General features: G+C 45.2%; 1 protein-coding gene across 1 annotated transcript; it reads left to right on the top strand.

Moving 5' to 3' along the window:
• The first annotated feature begins 321 nt into the window (after positions 1 to 321).
• Positions 322 to 15,442, top strand: PPP1CC (protein phosphatase 1 catalytic subunit gamma). The gene is made up of 7 exons (XM_082293642.1): positions 322 to 553; positions 9,440 to 9,571; positions 10,619 to 10,849; positions 12,001 to 12,105; positions 13,033 to 13,256; positions 13,641 to 13,775; positions 14,215 to 15,442. The coding sequence occupies exons 1-7, from the start codon at positions 499 to 501 to the stop codon at positions 14,302 to 14,304; spliced, it is 972 nt and encodes a 323-aa protein (XP_082149768.1). The 5' UTR covers positions 322 to 498; the 3' UTR covers positions 14,305 to 15,442.
• Positions 15,443 to 19,236: the final 3,794 nt, after the last annotated feature.

The raw sequence follows: 19,236 nt of genomic DNA, 5'->3' as shown, positions 1-19,236 counted from the left end.
GACTGAATGTGCCACTTGGTGCCATGGTCTAGGTGACATAGTGGTGCACGGCTATAGGTTGGACTCGACGACCTCCGAGGTCTTTTCCAACCTAACGGATTCTGGGATTCTGTGACCGCCACCACTGGTTCCGCCGCGCTGTGACTCTCGCGACACCGGGAGGCGGCACCGCCGCACTACTTCCCGTCCCGGAAGCGGAAGGATCCCGCAAGCGGAGACGCATCACCCCGCCCGCTCTTCCCGCCCGGCCTATAAAGGGTTTCCGACGAGCCGCGTCGCGCTCGTAGTATCCGTGCGCCAGGCGAGCCCGCTGAGGGGACGGCGGCCATTTTGTTCAGTGCTGGCTCTGTGCTGAGGGGGCGGGGGGGGGGGGCAGAGAGAACGAGGGAAGGCGCAGAGCAGGAAAGGGCAAAAACGAGACAGAACGAGGAGCGGAGTTGGGCCGGCCAAGCCGCGAGCGGAGCGGCGGGGAAGGCTCCGCCCGGCCGCTGAGAGGCGATGGCGGATATAGACAAGCTCAACATCGACAGCATCATCCAACGGCTGCTGGAGGGTGAGGGTCGGGGACGGCGCGGTTGGGGGGGGGGGGGGGGGGCGGCGGGGCCAGTGCGCCGCGTCCCGCCCGCCCGGCGGGGTCTGAAGGGACACCAAAATGGAGGGGCGAGAGGCGCTTTGTCTGCCTGGGGTCTCCGCCGCCGCCGCCTCCCCGCCTGGCTCGGCCCCGCAGCCCCAACTTTCCCCTCAGCCCATGCGTTTCCCAGGCGGTTCTGCCTTTTGATCCCCCGGTGCAATGCTGGGACCAGCCGGCTGCCCCCTTCTCGTCCCGAGCAGCTCTGAGAGGATGCTTAATTTAGTAGTATTTTCGTAGGAAGATCTTTTAAAAAGCCTGGAGTGTTCTCTTGCCTTTCACGCGTACACATGGGATCAGCGCATGGCTGGGTAGTCGTGGGGTTCTGGAAATAAGACTCAGTGCGTTTCAAGAGTGTTGAGGCAGCTTTTCAGCAGGTCGGGAGGAGACTGTCATGGGTTTCAGTGGGGTTAGCTTTGATTAGCTGCTTGCATTAAAGCTGCCACAGGATTTTGGCTCTTAATTCGTAACATATGGTGGGTTTTTAGGTGTGAATAGAGGGTTGGGGTTTGGTGTTTCAGACAGTCTGAAAAAGGGCTTATTTTCTGGTATTGTTGGTGCTTTGGGGTGAAAAGAGTTGCATGGGAGTCTGTAAATCAAAAAAACCCCTGAAAGTTGCAGGGGGTGTCTCCAGCATCATCCCTTCACTTGCAGGGATCAGCACTGGACTGGGATTGACAGATTTTAGGCAAAGGGCTGAGAAGTTGCCAGTGACAAATTCTTTTCCAGGCATCAAGGAAAACCGTAATTATTCAGAGAAGGAAGCTCTCTTGATCCAGTCTCGTTTCACATGTGTCAGGGCAGGCATCTCATCTGGACTTACTCTTGAAAAGCTTGGTCAGGGATTTAACTTTTTTTCATTTGGCACAGTCAGCTGAGAGGTTGCTGAGAAAAATAATGAAGAAATGTCTTTTTTTACACACTTTCCTTCTTACAGGATTTTGCTTGTGTAATGCTTGGATAGCAAAAGGTCAGGCAGAGGAACAGAAATTCTACTCTAGAAATCAATTGGAGTTTAAAAATCCTATAGATGAATTATGGGATTATTGAATAAGTAAAAGTAAATGGGGTTTTTCCTCTGATCCGTTTTGGGTTTTGCCTGTTACCAATTTAAACTGCCCTGGTTTCAATTATTTAAAGACTTCCCTTCATAAAGTTAGACCAGGATTTTCCTGAAAATCCAGTAGTACTACTTGTAAATGTCAGGTCTCGTATGTCATATGTTTGGTGACATATTAATACATGCTCAGTTTAACTGCACATATTAGTTACAGTCCTTACTGATTTCTCCTAGTGTAACTAATGTGATATTTTCAAAGTGGAAATTTCAATTTTTAAAAGTATGGATTAGACCTTTTCCTTGAAAGAAATATGAGTGATTTCTCTGTTTAAAGTTTCAAAAAGTAGTAAGGTGCAGTATGTCAGTATGTTCTGCTTCTATTCAGTTTATATCATCATGAGATGTTTGGAGCAGATAAGAGTTCATAAATCAGGTTTCAGGTTTACTGACATCTTTTAAGAGGTGCTTCATGCAATTACAGACGTTACCTGAGGTTGCATCAGCTGCCAGAACTGAAATTAATTTTTTTTTTCCTTTATTAATATTGCTGCTGGGATTTTGGATTCCTTGAGGCAATGATTGTCTTTCAATATTTAAAACAATTACTGGTGTTAGTAACCTATGCTAGTGCTTTATTTGATTATTAAATGTCTGTTCTAAACATCTTTGCCAGACAGAGAGTAATGACTGACCTTTTTGAATGTCACTTTTATAGTTTTTTTTCCTAAAATATTGCTGCATTTTAGCACACACTGCATTTTAGATTTATATCAAACAAATTATTGTTTTTCAGTGTAGTTCTGGCAGAACAAGTGCATAATATTAGTTACACAAAGTGTGGTATGCCCGTGAGCTCTGTGTCAAGGGATACCCCTTCAGACAAGGCTGCACACAGATTAAAATCATACTCAGGCATGAAAACACTGCAAAATCTGGTTTAATAATCAGCTCACAAACTGAATTGCCCAAATCCTTGTGCAAGCTGTAATTTTAGAGCAATTTGGTATTCCATTATAGCTCTCTTTAAACTTTAAATACTTACACGTTTTTATAGCAGTTAACTTTAGGTGACTTGGCTACTAAAATTTAAAGAGTATGAGCAGGAAGCTTAGCTCTTTGTACAGGTAACAAACCCCAGAACTAAGGAGATACTTGAAATCCTGGAAATCAGTGAGCAGATACAGTTAGGCTGGTATCTGTGCTATCGTATGCTTTAGCATTGCCCTTTTGGAAGAAGCAGTGAATCAAGTCTAATGGTTGAGGTAAAGTGAAGGGTGAATAATAAATTACTCTTGTTTTTGTCCTTAATACAGGGTATTAATAATGTATTCGTGAGGGATTTTAGTTGCTTTCTATCCTGACTCCTCTGCTCAACTCACATTATTCTTACTTTTCCCCCAAATAGTGATGTTCTCCCACCCACATTAGGCTATTTAGGTGAAATTATTAGCTTGTTCTTTAAAAGGCCTGGAAGTATATACTTCAGCTTCTCATTCTAAGGTAATTATTTGAAGAGTCTTCCTTGCTCCAGATGTTTATAGTACAGAACCATTTGGCATTGAAATGTCACAAAAAAACATTTTTCAGTAGCATTGTTCTCAACCTTGGAAAGCCATTCAGGGAAAACATTGAAAATACTGACTTATTTTTGCTGTAATTGAATTCATATTTGCTCCCTTCTTTACTAATGAGGGTTCTGTCCTGCTAGGAGCAATTTCCTGCATACAGGTTGTCTGACGTCGTGACTTTTGGTAACTGTAATGTCCACAAGAATAAGACTCCTAAAGTGTAGTAAGTAACAGTGCCCTGCACTCTGAGTATTGAAATGTTTTTAAGTGTCCTTGATAGTGGATAAAGGCTCAGATATTGATGGAACTAATTCACCTTCCTGAGGAATAAGAGGGGTCAAACATGAGAGCAAATTATGCCCCTCCTAGCAGGGGTGCTGTAGGCAGCAACTGTGGCTTTGAGTGTGTGCTAAGTCCAAACTGCCAGCAGACAAGAAGAAGCTAAAAAACTCCTTGTAAGATAAAAAATCAGTGGCACCTGTATGGTCTTGGGAAGGGTTCCAGGAAATGGCAGAGTTCCTGCTTGCTTCTGTAAAGAATGAGTGACAAATCCTGAGACTCCCTGAGTGTGAGCATGGCTTCCTTTCTGTGTCTTGTCAGATGGTGTTCGTATGACTCGAGCCCCTTATCCATTTCCTTCATCTCATGTGCTGGCAGCTTTTCCAGATAAGTAGGGTCTGGTTTGGAGCTCACAGTCACATATTTAGAAAACACGATGGAAGTGTATTAGTCTTACCATGGTTACAATAAATAATGGGTAAAATAACACAGTTGCAACATACCTAAGTGACCCAAGTTGAAACGTGTTTCTGCAAATCTTTCCTGTGCTGCATCCTCTGCAGGCACTGTTAAGGGAAAACTAACTAATGAATGGAGGCTACTTTGGATAAAGCCATGCGAGGCTACAATGATGGTAGCCATTCTGAAAGCTGAAATCCTGGCTAGTGCACTAAAATCAGCAAAAAGACTCTTAAATCCTTAAACATTTCTGTTTGTACGCCCACAGATTTCTATTCCCAGTAAAGCCTGTTGTAGAGATGTCAAGGCGATATTCTCTCTTAATTTCCTTTAAATGGGGAAAGATTATCATATACTTATTAAAAATAGTTGAGCTAAAGAGCATGGTTAAGATTTTGCTAGCTATAGAGAAGATGTTTTCTTACAAATGCAGTCCTCTAAATTTTTTTTCACCTTTCTGCTAAATACAGCATTAATTGGGTCTGCAGGGTTGCTTGCTCTTTAGCTTCATTTACTGGGGTAAGAGTCAGGTTCTCAGAGATGTTAATCTCAAGTGTAGTCACATTTACTTGTGGATGAGTTGGGATGTTGTGATGAAGTTTCTCATGGAAAAGCAGCACTTTTTGCCCTCAAACCATATCATTTTCCCTAGTTTGTGTAGCTTAATGTTAATTGTTTCCTGCTGTGGTGCAGCAGTTTCTAAGAGTGGGAAATAGAAACTCCTTCAATTCCAAAGCCAAGCATTAGATTCTTAGCAATGCCATGGATTCAAATAAGTCTGTTAAATTCTGTGCTTGTTGCCCAGTCAGTGAAGCGGAGGAATTTGTCACCTCTGTTTGTGATCAGTGTGAGTACCTGTTGCTCCTCACCTGTCTGCAGTGTGGAAATACGTTACAAGATGAAAAACTTGCAGTCATGCAGAATCTTCCATTTGAGAACACTGCTGTGGACTTTTGACATACTAGAAAGCAGACTGGAACTTTTTCTTTTTGGAGCCTTGTGCACTGAGGAGATGCTTTTCCATTTCAGTTTTGAATTTGAAGCAATCTGATCAAAGCTGGTAGTGCCTGCAGTAAAGTAAAACCTTTTTTTACATCAGCCACTTTCAAGTTATTTATTCCCTTTGTGCCTGTGGTGCAAAACTGACTGTGAAACTGTCATTGGGAACTGCTAAAAAGTAGATTAAAACCAACCTGCAGTATTTTTGGAAATGTCACTATGATTGCAGACATCTTAATGTAAAACATGGTGAAACTGAGAGACTTGTTTAATAAGCCAGAAAAATGAACTGACCTGTAGATAGACTATTTTCCTTAAAACATTTTCTGTAGGAGAACTTGATTCTCACACTTCAGTTGACAGTATTTCAGCTGCTTCTTTTAATGCAATACTGAATGGAAATGAGATGTTTGCATCACTGAAATTTCTGGCGTTTTTGAACTTCCTGCTATTTTCGAATACTTCTTTAAGTATCTGTCCCTTTCATATTAACCTTGAATGACGTAAAGGACTGTGTGGCACCAAAGCAGGTATTGGAAAATGCTGGGGATGGGTTGGGATGTGGGAGTCTGTTGTACTCTGCATGCATATGGTCTTCAGACTGTTGTACGTTCTCGATCCCACAGCTCCTGACCCATTTATCCCTCCCAGGGAAATGTAGAATCGTTCTCAATGTCAGGCAGTGTTCTAACTCCTGGCAGCTGCAGCTACACTTTGTACTCGCTGTTTGCTCCCTCTGTAATGACAGGGGTGCCTCAAGTTCTTGCTCTTCTTCCTTCTCCTTCCTTTCCCCCTCTGCTGGGCGCCTGTCATACTGCACTGTTTATAATACACTCATTTTAGCGTTGGTATCTCTTGTTGTTTCCATCAGTTTCTCCCTGTCTTGGAAACTGTTAATTTTAATAGTGGGCCCTGTGTTCAAAGCAGTACCTCTGCAGAGATCATCCAGGCTCCAGGGAGGGATTTTTTTCTGTAGTCATTTCCATCTAGTGAAGAGCTTATTTTTTTACAACTTCTCGTATTCGTACAATAGAAAAGATTTTATGTGTTAGAAGACTGCCCAGACTGGACACTGAAATTCGGGCTCTAGAGAAATGATTTCTAAGAACAGGAACATCTCTGCCTAAAGAGGGTGGGAACATTTTGCTGTCTGGAAATGCTGCAGCAGTGTGTTCAGACACAAATAAAATACCACTTGAAATAGGCTGACTTTTTTCCCCAAATGATTAATCTTTAGCTTGTTCCACTGTCAGTTCCAGACTGTCATTTCTGAGAGGTTATTTTTTATGCATTGAAAGGGCAAATGTGCCTGTACAGTACTATTGAGCTGCTCTTTTGACTTTATGTCAAGCTGTCAATTAGTATCATACTGTCTGAGCTCTACAAGCTGCCTTATTTTGGTCCAAAGCAGAGAAACAAGCTGTAAACACAACATGTTTTTCACAGGGTATTATTTTTGCCTTTCTTAGAAGGACTAAGTAACTTGAAGATTCAGAGAAACCTTTTAAGAAGTCATTAAGACTGAATGTCCTGCATTTCTGTGCCAGCTCTTTCATTGTGGATGAGTAAATCCTTGCAGTAAAAATACAGATTCCTCAAACCAAGATGTACTTCTGCATTTTTGATTCTTCTGAAGCCAAACCCACTTTTGGTTTCCCAGCTTTTCAGGATATATAGGTTAATATCAGAAGAAATTGAACACACTCGTCTCTGTGCTGGCTCCATGTTGGACAAAGTGGTGAAGATGTCACTGGCAGGCAGAGCTGAACCAAATTTTCCTGTTTTTTCATCCATGGTGTCTGTTCTAGTGAGTTTGGGGAGTGCAGCAAAGCATCATTTCACCTTGTCAAGGTTTTCTACAGGCAGGTGACTAAAACTGTGTGAGGATTATACCAGTTCAAGAAAAATGTATTGGAAAAACCAAGAAAACCTGTGTCTGAAACAGTTTTCAGATCATTTAATCTTGAGCAAAAACGAATGCATATGCTTTATTCATGAGTTTTAGTGACTCAGTGCATTGCATAGTCTGCATAATATTTTGTACTTTTTAATTTATGGATGTGAAATACGGGGTTTGGTTTTAGCAATTTCTGAGAAGATCAAATCATGGCAAGTAGATTTTTGGCTTCACAGAAAACTAAATACAAGTATTTTGTATTATCTCAAAAACAAAGGTGAACTGTAAAATTTAGGATTAAGGGAATGTCTATTTTGTATTTACAGTTCAGCCAGTCTGTCACTTAATTCTAAAAATTTCTGTTCTTTATTGCTTCTGGATATTTGGCATTTTGAGTAACTTGCTGGTTGCTCAGGAGTCTTTGGAAAATTACTGTATGGATGAAAAAATTACTGTGTGGATGAAAAGCCTCATGCGTGATAAACTGCTGTGACAAAAATTTAACTTTCATTTACATGCTTCATTACTTCTGAGATACTAATGAAAGCCATGAAGTGCAGCGGTAATTCCGATGTTGGCATGGAACGTCGGTGGTGAGTGATAACACGTGGGCAGTGAGGAATGAAGGAGCAGGTAGCGCTTGAAAGAGAACACTGTTAAAGCCATGACTTTTGACCTGCAGTAATGTCACTGTCAGTATACATTGTAATTTGAACTCAAGTTTCATTCGAAGGTTGTTTGAGGAAAGGTGTTATGGTTTAGGGTACTGTCAGTGGTTCTGCAGGGCAGGCAGTGCCACCATGACTGGGGGTCTCTGGGAGTCAGTGTGCAGGGAAGGATTGTGTAGGCAGTAACACTGCAAGTGCTCATAGAGATCGCATCCAGTGACACGGGATTTCACGGCTGTTACACAGTCATTTTATTTGCGGTCTAGATAAGGTGCATGCTCACTGAACAGCGTTTTCTGTGCTTGATCAGAGGCCTGTGTAAAAGTCAGAAGCTTCTGTGCTAGTGAGAAATTGGAACACAACTGTTTTTTGTTCTTGCTGTTCCTAAAACTTGCCTCAAGCACCCCCAGCCTTTCCCACTGCAGTTCTCACTTGGCTTCATACAGCGCAAGGCCCACAGTGACGGCAGAGATTTGAGTCATCTGGAGCTTTCAGATTTCTCACTCTGAGGTTAAACAGTAGCAAAGGAATTAGACTGAAATAGTAGCTAGATACTAAGTTATTTAGGACTTCAGGAAGATAATACTACATAGGTTCTTGTGTTTGAAAGGATTCAGGCTTGTTGCTTGCTCTTTTTGCAATTAAAGACCAGACTTTTTTGGATAAGGGCATAGATTCTTCAGTCTCAATGCCATAGGAGTTGCTCACAGTAAGTCACCTAAGCTGGCAGCCTTAGCAGTGGAGGGATTATGTTTCTGGAGGTGTTGGCAGAGCGTTTCCAGGCATCTGAGACTCAAGTTCTTGGTGATTTGGCTTTGATGTGGCTGAACCAATGGGTTACATTGTAGAAGATACTCCTCCTTTTTGTTCTTCAGCCTTATCACTGTTACATGTTGTCACTGGTTTTGACACCAAATAAAAATACAGGCTTCACCAGTAATGGCATACTCACAATTTTTTTTTAATCCAATCTTAACCCTGATAAATGCTGTTGCATGCAATTTGTGCCGTAGTTACAGCACTGCTGCTGTAGAAATGTCCTTTGTATTTCTGGGCAGCAGAAGAGGGGGTGTGAAACTTGTTCAGGCCAGGCTGATGTCCTTGTCCAGAGCAGGAAGGAAAGTTTTAATGGGTGTTAAAGGAACAAACTGTTGTGAATTGTTGCAGTGGGAGAGATTGAAGCAGTGTTGGAAGGGTGTGAAGGATGGGAGTTAGGAGGGGGAAGTACTTTGGGGCTGGGAGATTGATCTCCTACTGCCGTGCCTTTTACTGTGCTCAAAGGCAGTGATGATGACAGCTGTTTTGTCATCATGATCCAAAACTATTGCCTTACTGATAGGCCTGATCTTCCAGTCCTGTGCTTATTTTTCTTCCCTGTTTTCCAGCTGTAGCGTAGAACGGGGCAGTACAGGATTTAGTGGTGCTGTGGTCTTGTTTAGGTACTGTCTTGGGCAAGGTGATTTGCTGGTTTAGGGAAACTTGCACATTTGTTGGTGATAGAATGGCAGATGCCCTTTTCTCAAGTTCAGACAGCTTTCCAGAGAACAAGCATATAACTGCGTCACTAAAAAATAGCATGTAAATAGTGACATTGTCCAGGATGGGTTTTAGAACTAAATAGAACTAAACTGATGCTATTTAAAATGTGACATTTTTAACGGAGGAAGTGTTGAGCCATGAATTCTGTTAAATGATAGAAGCATACAACTGGAGCAGAACACACTCCCCAGGGGTTTCCCTGGCACTGCCATTTCACCTCGGTACCCCGATCTTACCCTGGTACCTTCTCATTCAGTGCTACCCTGGCATTTAGTCAGGCTCTTGAAATAACACCAGGGATGTCGCTGGGTTTGATAACTGACTTCTGGCTCCTCCTGACAGTGCGAGGATCAAAACCAGGCAAAAACGTCCAACTTCAAGAGAATGAAATTAGAGGACTGTGCTTGAAATCCAGAGAAATCTTCCTGAGTCAGCCTATTCTACTAGAACTTGAAGCTCCACTGAAAATCTGTGGTGAGTACTGTGAGTTTTGGTTTGATCTTGGGGGAGGTGTCAGGTAAATACAGACCGTAAGGAGAGAACAAATGCCAGATGCTACTTTCACTTACTAACAATGAAACTAATAAATAATTGTAGCAAAAGGCAAAATAAAACCCTGCTAGATATGTAGGGCAGAGGAGTGGAGAGGGGGTGACATGTGGGAGTTGTATTTGGGACCAAAATAATCCAAACCCAAAAAGCAGCTGGTCCAGTTTTACCAGGTTGGGGGAGAGATTGACATGAAGTTTTGGAAAGAAGTTATCAAATAAAAAATGTTTGGCCCAATTGTGACTGAACAAGGGGAAACAATGAGGAAGCCCAGTATTTATTGTGCTGCCATGCAAAGCTGAACAGTGGTTTGACAGTATTTTAAAATCCTGCTGGAAACTTAAATTTCTGTTCCTTGGAATTACTTTCTGGTTTGGTTTCACCATATTGCATACAGCAGTGTTCATTTTGCACACATGTACATGTCTACTTACGCTAAAGAAATGAAGAATGTCAACTTAAAAGCCTCAATAAATGCACTTTTGAAAGCTTCCAGCAAACAGCATTTTACCTTACTCTAAAACAGAGGACTTATTTCAGTTTGAAGTAGCTCATTTCATATTTATAATATTGGTAGTCCAAAATCACGATTTAGTGTTCTGCTAGTCAGAAACAAGCCCATGATTTAAACCAAAGGCAGAAATACCAATTTCATTTTTGATGCAGTTTCACTGCTAGAATTTGAATTACTGAGTGTTTCCAGAAAACACAGTTGGTTTCTTGGAATCTTGATTTTGTTTTACACACTCAAATATTTTTGAGTAGCTACATGCAACTTCATGCAGTTAACCATTGCATAGATGTCAAAATGTGATAATTCTGTATACATTAACTGTCATTTTAAGTATGTTATGGGCAGTATCTAACTGCAAGCTTTTTTCTTTCTGAAGCAACTTTGACTTGTTCTTCTCTAGAATCAATCAAAGATGTAGTGAAGGGTCACTTAAGTGTCATGTCTGATTCCCATTGCAGGTGACATCCATGGACAATACTATGACTTGCTTCGACTCTTTGAGTATGGGGGTTTTCCACCAGAAAGCAACTACCTGTTCCTTGGTGATTATGTTGACAGAGGAAAACAATCTTTAGAAACAATTTGTCTTCTATTGGCCTACAAAATTAAATACCCAGAGAACTTTTTCCTCCTCCGAGGGAACCACGAATGTGCCAGCATCAATAGAATTTATGGGTTTTACGACGAATGTAAGTAACAGGCGTGTGTGCCTCTGGCTGGGGACAGCAGGGTGGCAGTGTTAGATGGTTCCTTCCTGACTTGAAATGCCCTCTGTGCTCTTTAGAGGGGCCCTTGGCCTATTTCAGAAAGGGGAGTCTGTCCTTGCCCTGGTCCTGTTGGATCCTCACAGTACAAAGCAGCAACCAAGTGGGTAATTTTATTTGTTGGCTGGTGTGTTAACTAACAAATCTCAGTGGTACAAGTCATCTGATAAGGGCATCTAATGAGAGATGGGAGAATTTAATTTGATGTGCATTACGGAAGTTCACCTCTGTTTCATTCATCTGAGGGACGATGATGACAGGTACAGACTGTGGATGGGGGCTGTACATAGACCTTACCCGAACACAAGAAGTAGTTTCACTGTGAAGCAGAAGCCAATGTTCCTGTTTCAAAGGATGTGATTTAATCCAGATAATGGAGAGATGATACTACTAAATTAATTGTGCACTGAAGCATGTTGGAACTTGTGTGGTGGGACATACTTGGCTTGCAGATGACAAGATGTGCACTCCATGTCTTGTTCTCCAGTGAGGAAACAAAGATGTGTGGTATTTCAGAGTTGTCTCCTCAGAGATTAATCACAGGCTTAGTCATATATCACAAATATGTTCAGGGTTCATATCTGGGAGAGTCCCTGTGAAATTTATAAAACTGTAGCGGTTTCATTTTTCAGTCCTTGTTTCATTTTTCAGTCCTGTTTATTTGCTGAAAGTGAGTTTATGTGGTAAAGCAGAATTTTAAAGAAAATCTGCTTTTCAAGAATTGCTGTCTTCCCCTGGAAGAAACGGCAAATGGCAAGATTTTCTGCAATAGATCAAATTCTCCAAGGGATGATCTTCCAAAGCAGAGTTGGGACTGGAGAGCCTGGCTGCCAACAGTGGAATGTTGTTCTGTTGAACAGACTTATGGTGTCCTCGAAGCTGTACCACACTGAGAGACCTTTGCCACTGTCTGTAAACAATAAAATAAGTCAGTGGGTATCAGAAAAGATAAATTATGTGTAGGCTCTAATGCTGACTTTTTGCAAATCTCAGTAAACTTAAGGCATCTGTGTTTGTTTGGTTGGATTGTGCTAGAAAAGCACATTGACTGGGTTTTTCTCCCCACTCTCCTCTAGGTAAGAGAAGATACAATATTAAGCTGTGGAAAACCTTCACAGACTGTTTTAACTGTTTACCAATTGCAGCTATTGTGGATGAGAAAATATTCTGCTGTCACGGGGGTGAGTAGCAGTTCCCTAGGCGATGTCTGAGGAACTGGAGTACTCAGTCATGGCAGTTTCATGTTTACCTTGCTGAAGCTTCAAAACGTAGGGATTTTGCTCTGCCTTGGCTCATGTGTGAGGAAGGGTTGGGCTCGAGGAGTGTCAGTTTTGTGAATCACAGAGCCAGTTTGGACATGATGATCTGCCCTTCCTTTTCCACCAAAAGGCACATTTAATAGCCTCTCCTTTGGAGTAGAGTCCTTGTAGGGTTTTCTAAGATGGCCAGGACTTTGATGTCTGTCCTGGACATACCTGTTTTCATAGAAGTCAGAGCGGTTTGGGTTGGAAAGCACCCTTGGGGTCATTTGGTAGAATTCCCCCAGCATGGGCAGGGATGTCTGTCAGTAGGTCAGGTTGCTCTAATTTGTAGAAATTGGTTTATTCCACATGATGCCACTTTTTCAGGTCATAAAATACAGATTGCACCTTAAATGTTTTATCACTTGTGAGTCATTACAGTTGCCCAGGGACTCAGATCAGTGGAAAATGGTCTGAGATGGGTTTGATGTTGTATTTCATCTTAACTGGGCCTGATCATCACGGGGAACATTCCCTGTGATTTCTGGTGTTGATGCCTCTTTTATTTAACAGCTCTTTTATCAGACACTTGCAAAATATTAGTGAGATTATTGTAATCCTGTAAAACGTGGAAATGGCCTTGCTTTATCTTGCTTCCAGTAAATCTCCTAGAAAGTGACTTCTGTTCCAAATGCTTTAGAACAAATGCTGGATTTAAAAAACATCAGTGAATGTCGCCATTGAGCTGCATAAAATGGCAGCGGTGAATCACTTTGAATACAAGTTATTTTTGTCCTGGATGAATGTCAGTGTTGCAGAGCAAAGCTGGACTAAGCTGTGGCCTGCCTGTGTCTTCCCTGTGAACAGGTTTGTCACCAGACCTTCAGTCAATGGAGCAGATCAGACGAATCATGCGCCCCACGGATGTACCGGACCAAGGTCTCCTGTGTGATCTCCTGTGGTCTGACCCTGACAAGGATGTCTTGGGCTGGGGTGAAAATGACAGAGGAGTGTCCTTCACTTTTGGTGCTGAAGTGGTTGCTAAGTTTCTCCATAAACATGATTTGGATCTCATATGTAGAGCTCATCAGGTATTTTCATTTTGCACTTAAAACCATAGAATAATTTAGGTTATGGGGACCTGAGGTGGTCACCTGGTCCAGCTCACGGTGCTGAGGGTCTTGTCCAGCCAAGTTGTAAATATCTGTGAGGTTTTCTTAATGTGTCCCAGTGTTTAACAGCCCTTATAATGAACATTTTAATATAAACTGACTCTCCTGAACAAGGGTTTTCTCAATGCTAATGGACTCTGTTGCTGAGCTGGTTCGCGGGACGCTCCTGTTTTGGTGTAAAAGTTTGGAATTCATGCTCCTTAAACATAGCCGGGTTTTCAGCTGCTACCTCTGGAAAAAGTTGCTTTGCACCTTGTCAGGAGGAAGCTGCCCAGACTAACTCTTTCGCTTCTGTCTCTAAAGGTTGTTGAAGATGGATATGAGTTTTTTGCAAAAAGACAATTGGTAACTCTCTTTTCTGCCCCAAATTACTGTGGAGAATTTGATAACGCGGGTGCCATGATGAGCGTGGATGAAACACTAATGTGCTCTTTCCAGGTACGGTGTCTGAAGATTTTCCCTCCTATTTAGTAAGATCACTCGTGACATTTGTGCTATTTTGAATCAATGTTTTACTGTTAAACAACAGTAACACTTGTTTCAGATAGATCTTTACAGCTGCCACATATAGACAGGGCAGTGTTTGCACTCATATTTTCAAAAGTGTGCAAAGCCTGTGCTGGTGTGAGTAGGGGGAACTGTTTTATCCTGGAATTAAATCACCCAGGCAAAGGTGCTGGCTGTCAGCTGCTCCCACTGCTGTGGGCTCTGGAGCAGCTGATCCCAACCCCCGGCCTAGCACAGAGCAGGAAACACATTGATTTCCTGGCACATTTAAACTGGTCCAGAAGACCCATGTAGTGCCTTTAGCAGTGAATTACCGTTTGACTGGAAGACAGCTAAAACTTTTTGCTAAATGACCCCTCTGTCTTTTCAGATTTTGAAACCTGCAGAGAAGAAGAAGCCCAATTCCAGCAGACCCGTAACACCTCCCAGGGGTATGATCACAAAACAAGCCAAGAAATAGTCACTTTGGCACTGCCTTGTTGGGACTTGTATCATAGTCTATAACCTCCATTTTTAAACCTGTCATGTGTGCTGTTCAGCTTGCTCAAAATAGATAATGTGTTTGTGATTTTCCTTTCCATTTGATGAATGGCATTTGCTGGTTGTAACAGCGAATGAAAGACTTTGCTCCCTCCCAGGAAAAGAGTTTGAAAGTCCCCCTGTGTCGGTGTTCCAGCTGCACACTCCACAGCATCTCCCTGCCAGCCGGGTAACTGAGGGGCTGGTGGGACCTGTACCATGAGTAGTGTAAATCTTGTTCTTTAGGATCTAAAGAGGGCACTCGTGTGCTGTGAGAGTAGAGATTGTTCCTGTCAGCGATTACATACTGTTTATACAAACCACTGTGAACTTTTTTTATGTTTTATTTCGTTTTAAAGGGATTGCTTTTCTTTTAATGTCTTGTCATGTACACGTTTAGTTTTATTGCTGTCGACATTAGGGATAACCTTCAACCTTGCCAGCACCACTGGTAGGATGTATATTTAATTCAGATACACGTCCCTCTCCGTATACTTCAATGACAATTAAAGCCATTATTTTAAGTGTTTGTGTCTCTTTCCTGAAGCCAAAGTTTGCTTAGAAACCCGTTTGTACACAACCCCCCTGCTGTGTTGGCCGGGCTTCCCATCCACGCCTTCCTCTCGGAGAGAAAAGGAAGTCCTGGCTGGAAATAGCAAATAGAAAGGCTTGTCCATGCTCCAAGTGAACATGTTTTTGTACAATTCCTGTGCGTTCAGTCGAGCAGATCACAGTGCTGAGACAGCAGTCCCGGGGCAGTGACACAAATGGCTCTGGATCTGCTGGAAGGGGTTTGTGCATTTCAGCATAAAGACTTTGTTCTACAAAGAAACCTAGAAACTCACTTGATAAGCCAACCAGAGGTGTTGATCTTGATCACTGGTTTATATAAATCTCTCACAGAATCTTGTTTTTTAAAAACTGTTGATCTTTTTTGAACAGATGACAGTGTACAATACCATGTAGTGAAAATCACTTATTAAATGAAGAAATTGTTAAATCTTCTCAGTGTCAGTTTATCACAACATATACACTACTGCTCTCCAAGGGCCTGACATAGAGAAATAAATTGTTCTGAAAACCCATGGATTCTTGGTTTGGATTTGTCTGAGCTGCAAGAGGTGATTTTAAACAGCAGTGTTTGGTTTAGCTCAGATCTGGAGCTTCAGGCTTAGCCCCTCCCAGCTGAGGGCTGCAGCTCCTGCAGCCCTGCATGTGGGGCCACTGTTTGCTACAGCCCTGCTCGGGGCTGGGCAGCAGCACAGGGGCGTGGGAGGACGCAAAGCTCGGCTCCCGTTCATTGTTCTGTGCACTGAGGGGTTGACCTTGAGTGCAAGTGCTGCTCTGAGAGGGTTGGAGCTGAGACCAGACCCATTTCCTCTGGTTTTTAATTAGAGAACTAAATTTCTGGTGAAATGGGGAACCTGAGTCCATTTTATCACTGCTCACAGGAGGCTCGGTGGGGATGGGTGAGTGTGTGCCAGCTCTGGGCACTCAGCTGTTGGCCCGCACAGGACACAGGAACAGCCTGAGGTCCCTCGCTGCCGTGTGGAAAATGCTGTGGGGAGGCAGCCAGTCCCTCCCCAGTGCCTGCTCTAGGACAGCTGCAGCGCTGGTGCATCTGCTTAGGAACAAATTTGTCACTGGAATGCCCAGCTCTGTCCTGGTGCCCCACTGAATTCCCCTCTACTGCAGTGAGTGGGACCTGTTTGCCCCAAAGGCCTTTTCTGGGCAGTCCTCAGCCATTGGTTTTATTTTTTCAATGTGTTTCTCTGAATTGGAGCCATTTTCCTACTCTGAAGAAATGTTTCCCTTCCCTCTACAGTTGATTAATCAAAAACCTCTTACTAAGCTCGCTAGATCAGATGTCACAGATTACCTGTTAAGGCTCTCTCACAAACTTACTTTCACCCTTTGAATCACACTTGTGGTTTCCTTTATAGCTCTATAATTTTTCTCCCTCCTTGTCCAACACCCTGTATGTCTGTTATTGCTGTGCTGAGTGACAGCACACGTGGAACCGGTTGGGATGTGCCTGCTCTCGAAGGGACACAGTCACCCCTCCTCGCTGGCCATGCTGCCACACCTTTGTCCTCCATGGCTTGTTTTTTTGTCTCCCCAAATGCAGTTTTGGTGACACAGGTGCCTATTCTGGGCTGTGTTCTCTGCCTGGCTGCATTCCCCGAGGCTGGGTCATTCCTCAGGCTCCCCCGGGTGGAGGTGGATGGGTCCTGTCCCACCATGGCAGCAGGAAGGGAAGAAAAGGAGCTGCTGGTCCTGCTGTGGGTTGTGATCAAAAGCTCCAGCGTGTTTTATGGCTGTTTGCTGGGGTTGGGTTGTTTTGGTCAGTGGAGGAAGAGAGGAGTATGATGTCCTGATTGCCAATTGTTTTTCCATAATAATACTTGTAGGAATATCTAATTGACACATGGAATGGCTGGAGCAGCCATGAGCCTCCCAGGGCCTATGTCCCCACAGCCCAACACCAATTCCTGCTGGCCCAGAGCTCTGTGGGTGCTGCAAAAGGATGGACTGGAGTGGGGAGGGGCACTGGGCTGTGCTGGAGGTCTCCACAAGAGGAGGAAATTGTGGTAAATCCAAATTCTCTTCAATCCCTGTCGTGTGCCATGGCAAGAGTGGTAAGATCTGAGGCACTCATGTGCTGGGTGTCCCTCAAGGCACTGGGGTGTTTCTCTGGTTTCTCCAAGGTGAAGCCTGTCCTTGCCATCCCCTGTTTTTCCACACAGGTCATGTTTGCCTGTTTCTGGTTTGCTTTGGGATGTGTCAGGGCTGTTGTGTTCAGCTCTGAGTTAAGTCAGACTGACTTCAACAACAACACATCAATTTTCCTTGGAACACGAGGACCTGGTCCCAGCGGAGCTCAGGCTTCCACAGGGGAACACAGAGATTTTCTGCACACACGTCCGTCCCTCGTGGTGGGGGTTTTCTCCTTAAACCCCACAGTCCTTACCCAAAAGGGCCTGGGTCTGCTGAGCTCTCAGGTGCAGATCTTCCCCCATTACCTGATTGCTGTTTGCTGGACTCAGCTGAGACCAAAATGCCCAAATTAAGTGGAAACCCCCAGGCTAAACATCCCTGCCGCGGGTCCAGGGCTGTAAATCGCTGGTTTGTGGTGATGGTTGAGGGATGGGGTATTTGGAGCTCCAGGAGGGTGTCACCTATGCTCATTCCTCATCGCCCTGGGAAGGAGAACAGGGATGTGTCTTTTGGGATGAGGTGATAGAAAACATTTAGGTTGCAGGAAAAGCTTTAAGCACTCTCAAGGAGGAAACCCTTAACAAAGAAAGAAACATCTTTCGGCTTTAAAAGTGCAAAACTGGAGAGATGTTCATTCCTTGGAGAAAACTGAAGTATTTCCAGTTTGGCCCAGCAGAGGTGCTTTGGGTCCCAGGTGCTTTTCACAGCTGAGTTTTTCTCAGGACTTTCCAAACCACCTTGTGTTTGAGAGATGGAGGGGAACCCTAAACATGAAGAGGCTTCTGACAAAACACGAGCCCATAACTGCAGGCAGGTTAATCCAGGCCTGATTCCTGGATTTTACGTTCCACACTGATCCCTGGACCTCCACCGACTTCGTGGGACTGATCTGTGTCCGGGCTCAGCAGCAGTTCTGGGCTCAGCAGAATCACAATTTAAGTTCACGACTCTCCTGGATCTTTGCTCGCTGTTTCGGGTGATAGGGGAAAAAAAGTTTAAAAACAGTGAAAAAAAAGTTTAAACTCCATCCTGCGTGTCCTGTTCCGGCAGTTCCCGCGAACCGATGAACCGCGGGCAGTCCGGGGGAAAAAAGGCTGCGGAAACGGGAAATGTCGGAGCGGGGCCGTCGGGGATGGAAGGGAGCCTGGCTTGGGAACTCGCTGAAGTTTCTCGGGGCGCGGTGGGGAGGAGGCGGCGGGGCCGGGCCGGGGCCGCCCCTGGCCGGGGGAGGCGGGGCCGGGCTGGGGGAGGCCCCGCGGCGGCGGGAGGCGGAGGGCGCAGCTGGGACCTGCAAGGTACCGGGGAGCGGGGGGCGGCCGGGAGGAGCGGGGCTCGGCCCGGTGGGTGCGGCCCGGGGTGGGGGGATTACAGCGGGACCCTCCCGGGGCTGCCACGTCCTTCCCCTCGGGGTCCCGCCGCGGCCCGGGGCTCCGTCCCGCTCTGGGCGTCGCCATGGCCGCTCCGGTTGATGCTGGCGACAGGAGAGGTTGGGGACTCTCGAAGTCCTGGAGGCTCCATCCGCCGGCGGCTCCAGGCCCCGCGGCAGCCCCGAGGCCGTCCCGCACGGGGCCGGGGGCTCCATGCCCGGGGCCGCTCTCTGCGGGCTCCGCTCGGCGCCCGGTGGCGGAGAACGAAGGTGCTGCCCCTGTGACGGCACCGTGGGAGCAGCTCCCTCCTCCCGGCAGATAATGAGGTGGCCGGAGCTGGGAGCGGAGACCACCGCGGCCCCGGGGAGCCGAGGGGAGGGCGAGCAGCCCGGGGACACGGGCGGACCGGTGGTGGCACCGGCGGGCTAAGGGACGCTGGCGCCGAGCTCCCCGGGCGGCTCTGGACAAGGACGGGTGCCCGGAGAGCGGGATGGGGACGAGCTGGCGGCAGGAGCGGATCTCAGAGGGTTTGTGGGTGAGACAGCCTCGCCGGGCTGCCGAAAGAGGAAGGGAGGCTGAGGGGGTTGCGATGGGAACACGAGAGCCTCTCCTGCAGTCGCGTAGCCCATCTGGAGGCTCCCGGGTCTTGCTCTTCCAGCGAACTTGGAGTTTCACCCATACGGTTTTCATTGCTGGAGCGTGGCCTTAATCAGGAGTTTGGTTTGATAGTCCTGCCCCTCTCTGGGTGCCCGTGGGAATGGGCTGAAGCCGGGATGCCCGAGGGTGAG

This window comes from Coloeus monedula (assembly GCF_965178545.1).
Source record: "Coloeus monedula genome assembly, chromosome: 18".
Classification (NCBI taxonomy): Eukaryota; Metazoa; Chordata; class Aves; order Passeriformes; family Corvidae; genus Coloeus; species Coloeus monedula.
The sequence above is the reverse complement of the archived record's forward strand: the minus strand, read 5'-3'. Positions and strand labels throughout refer to the sequence as shown.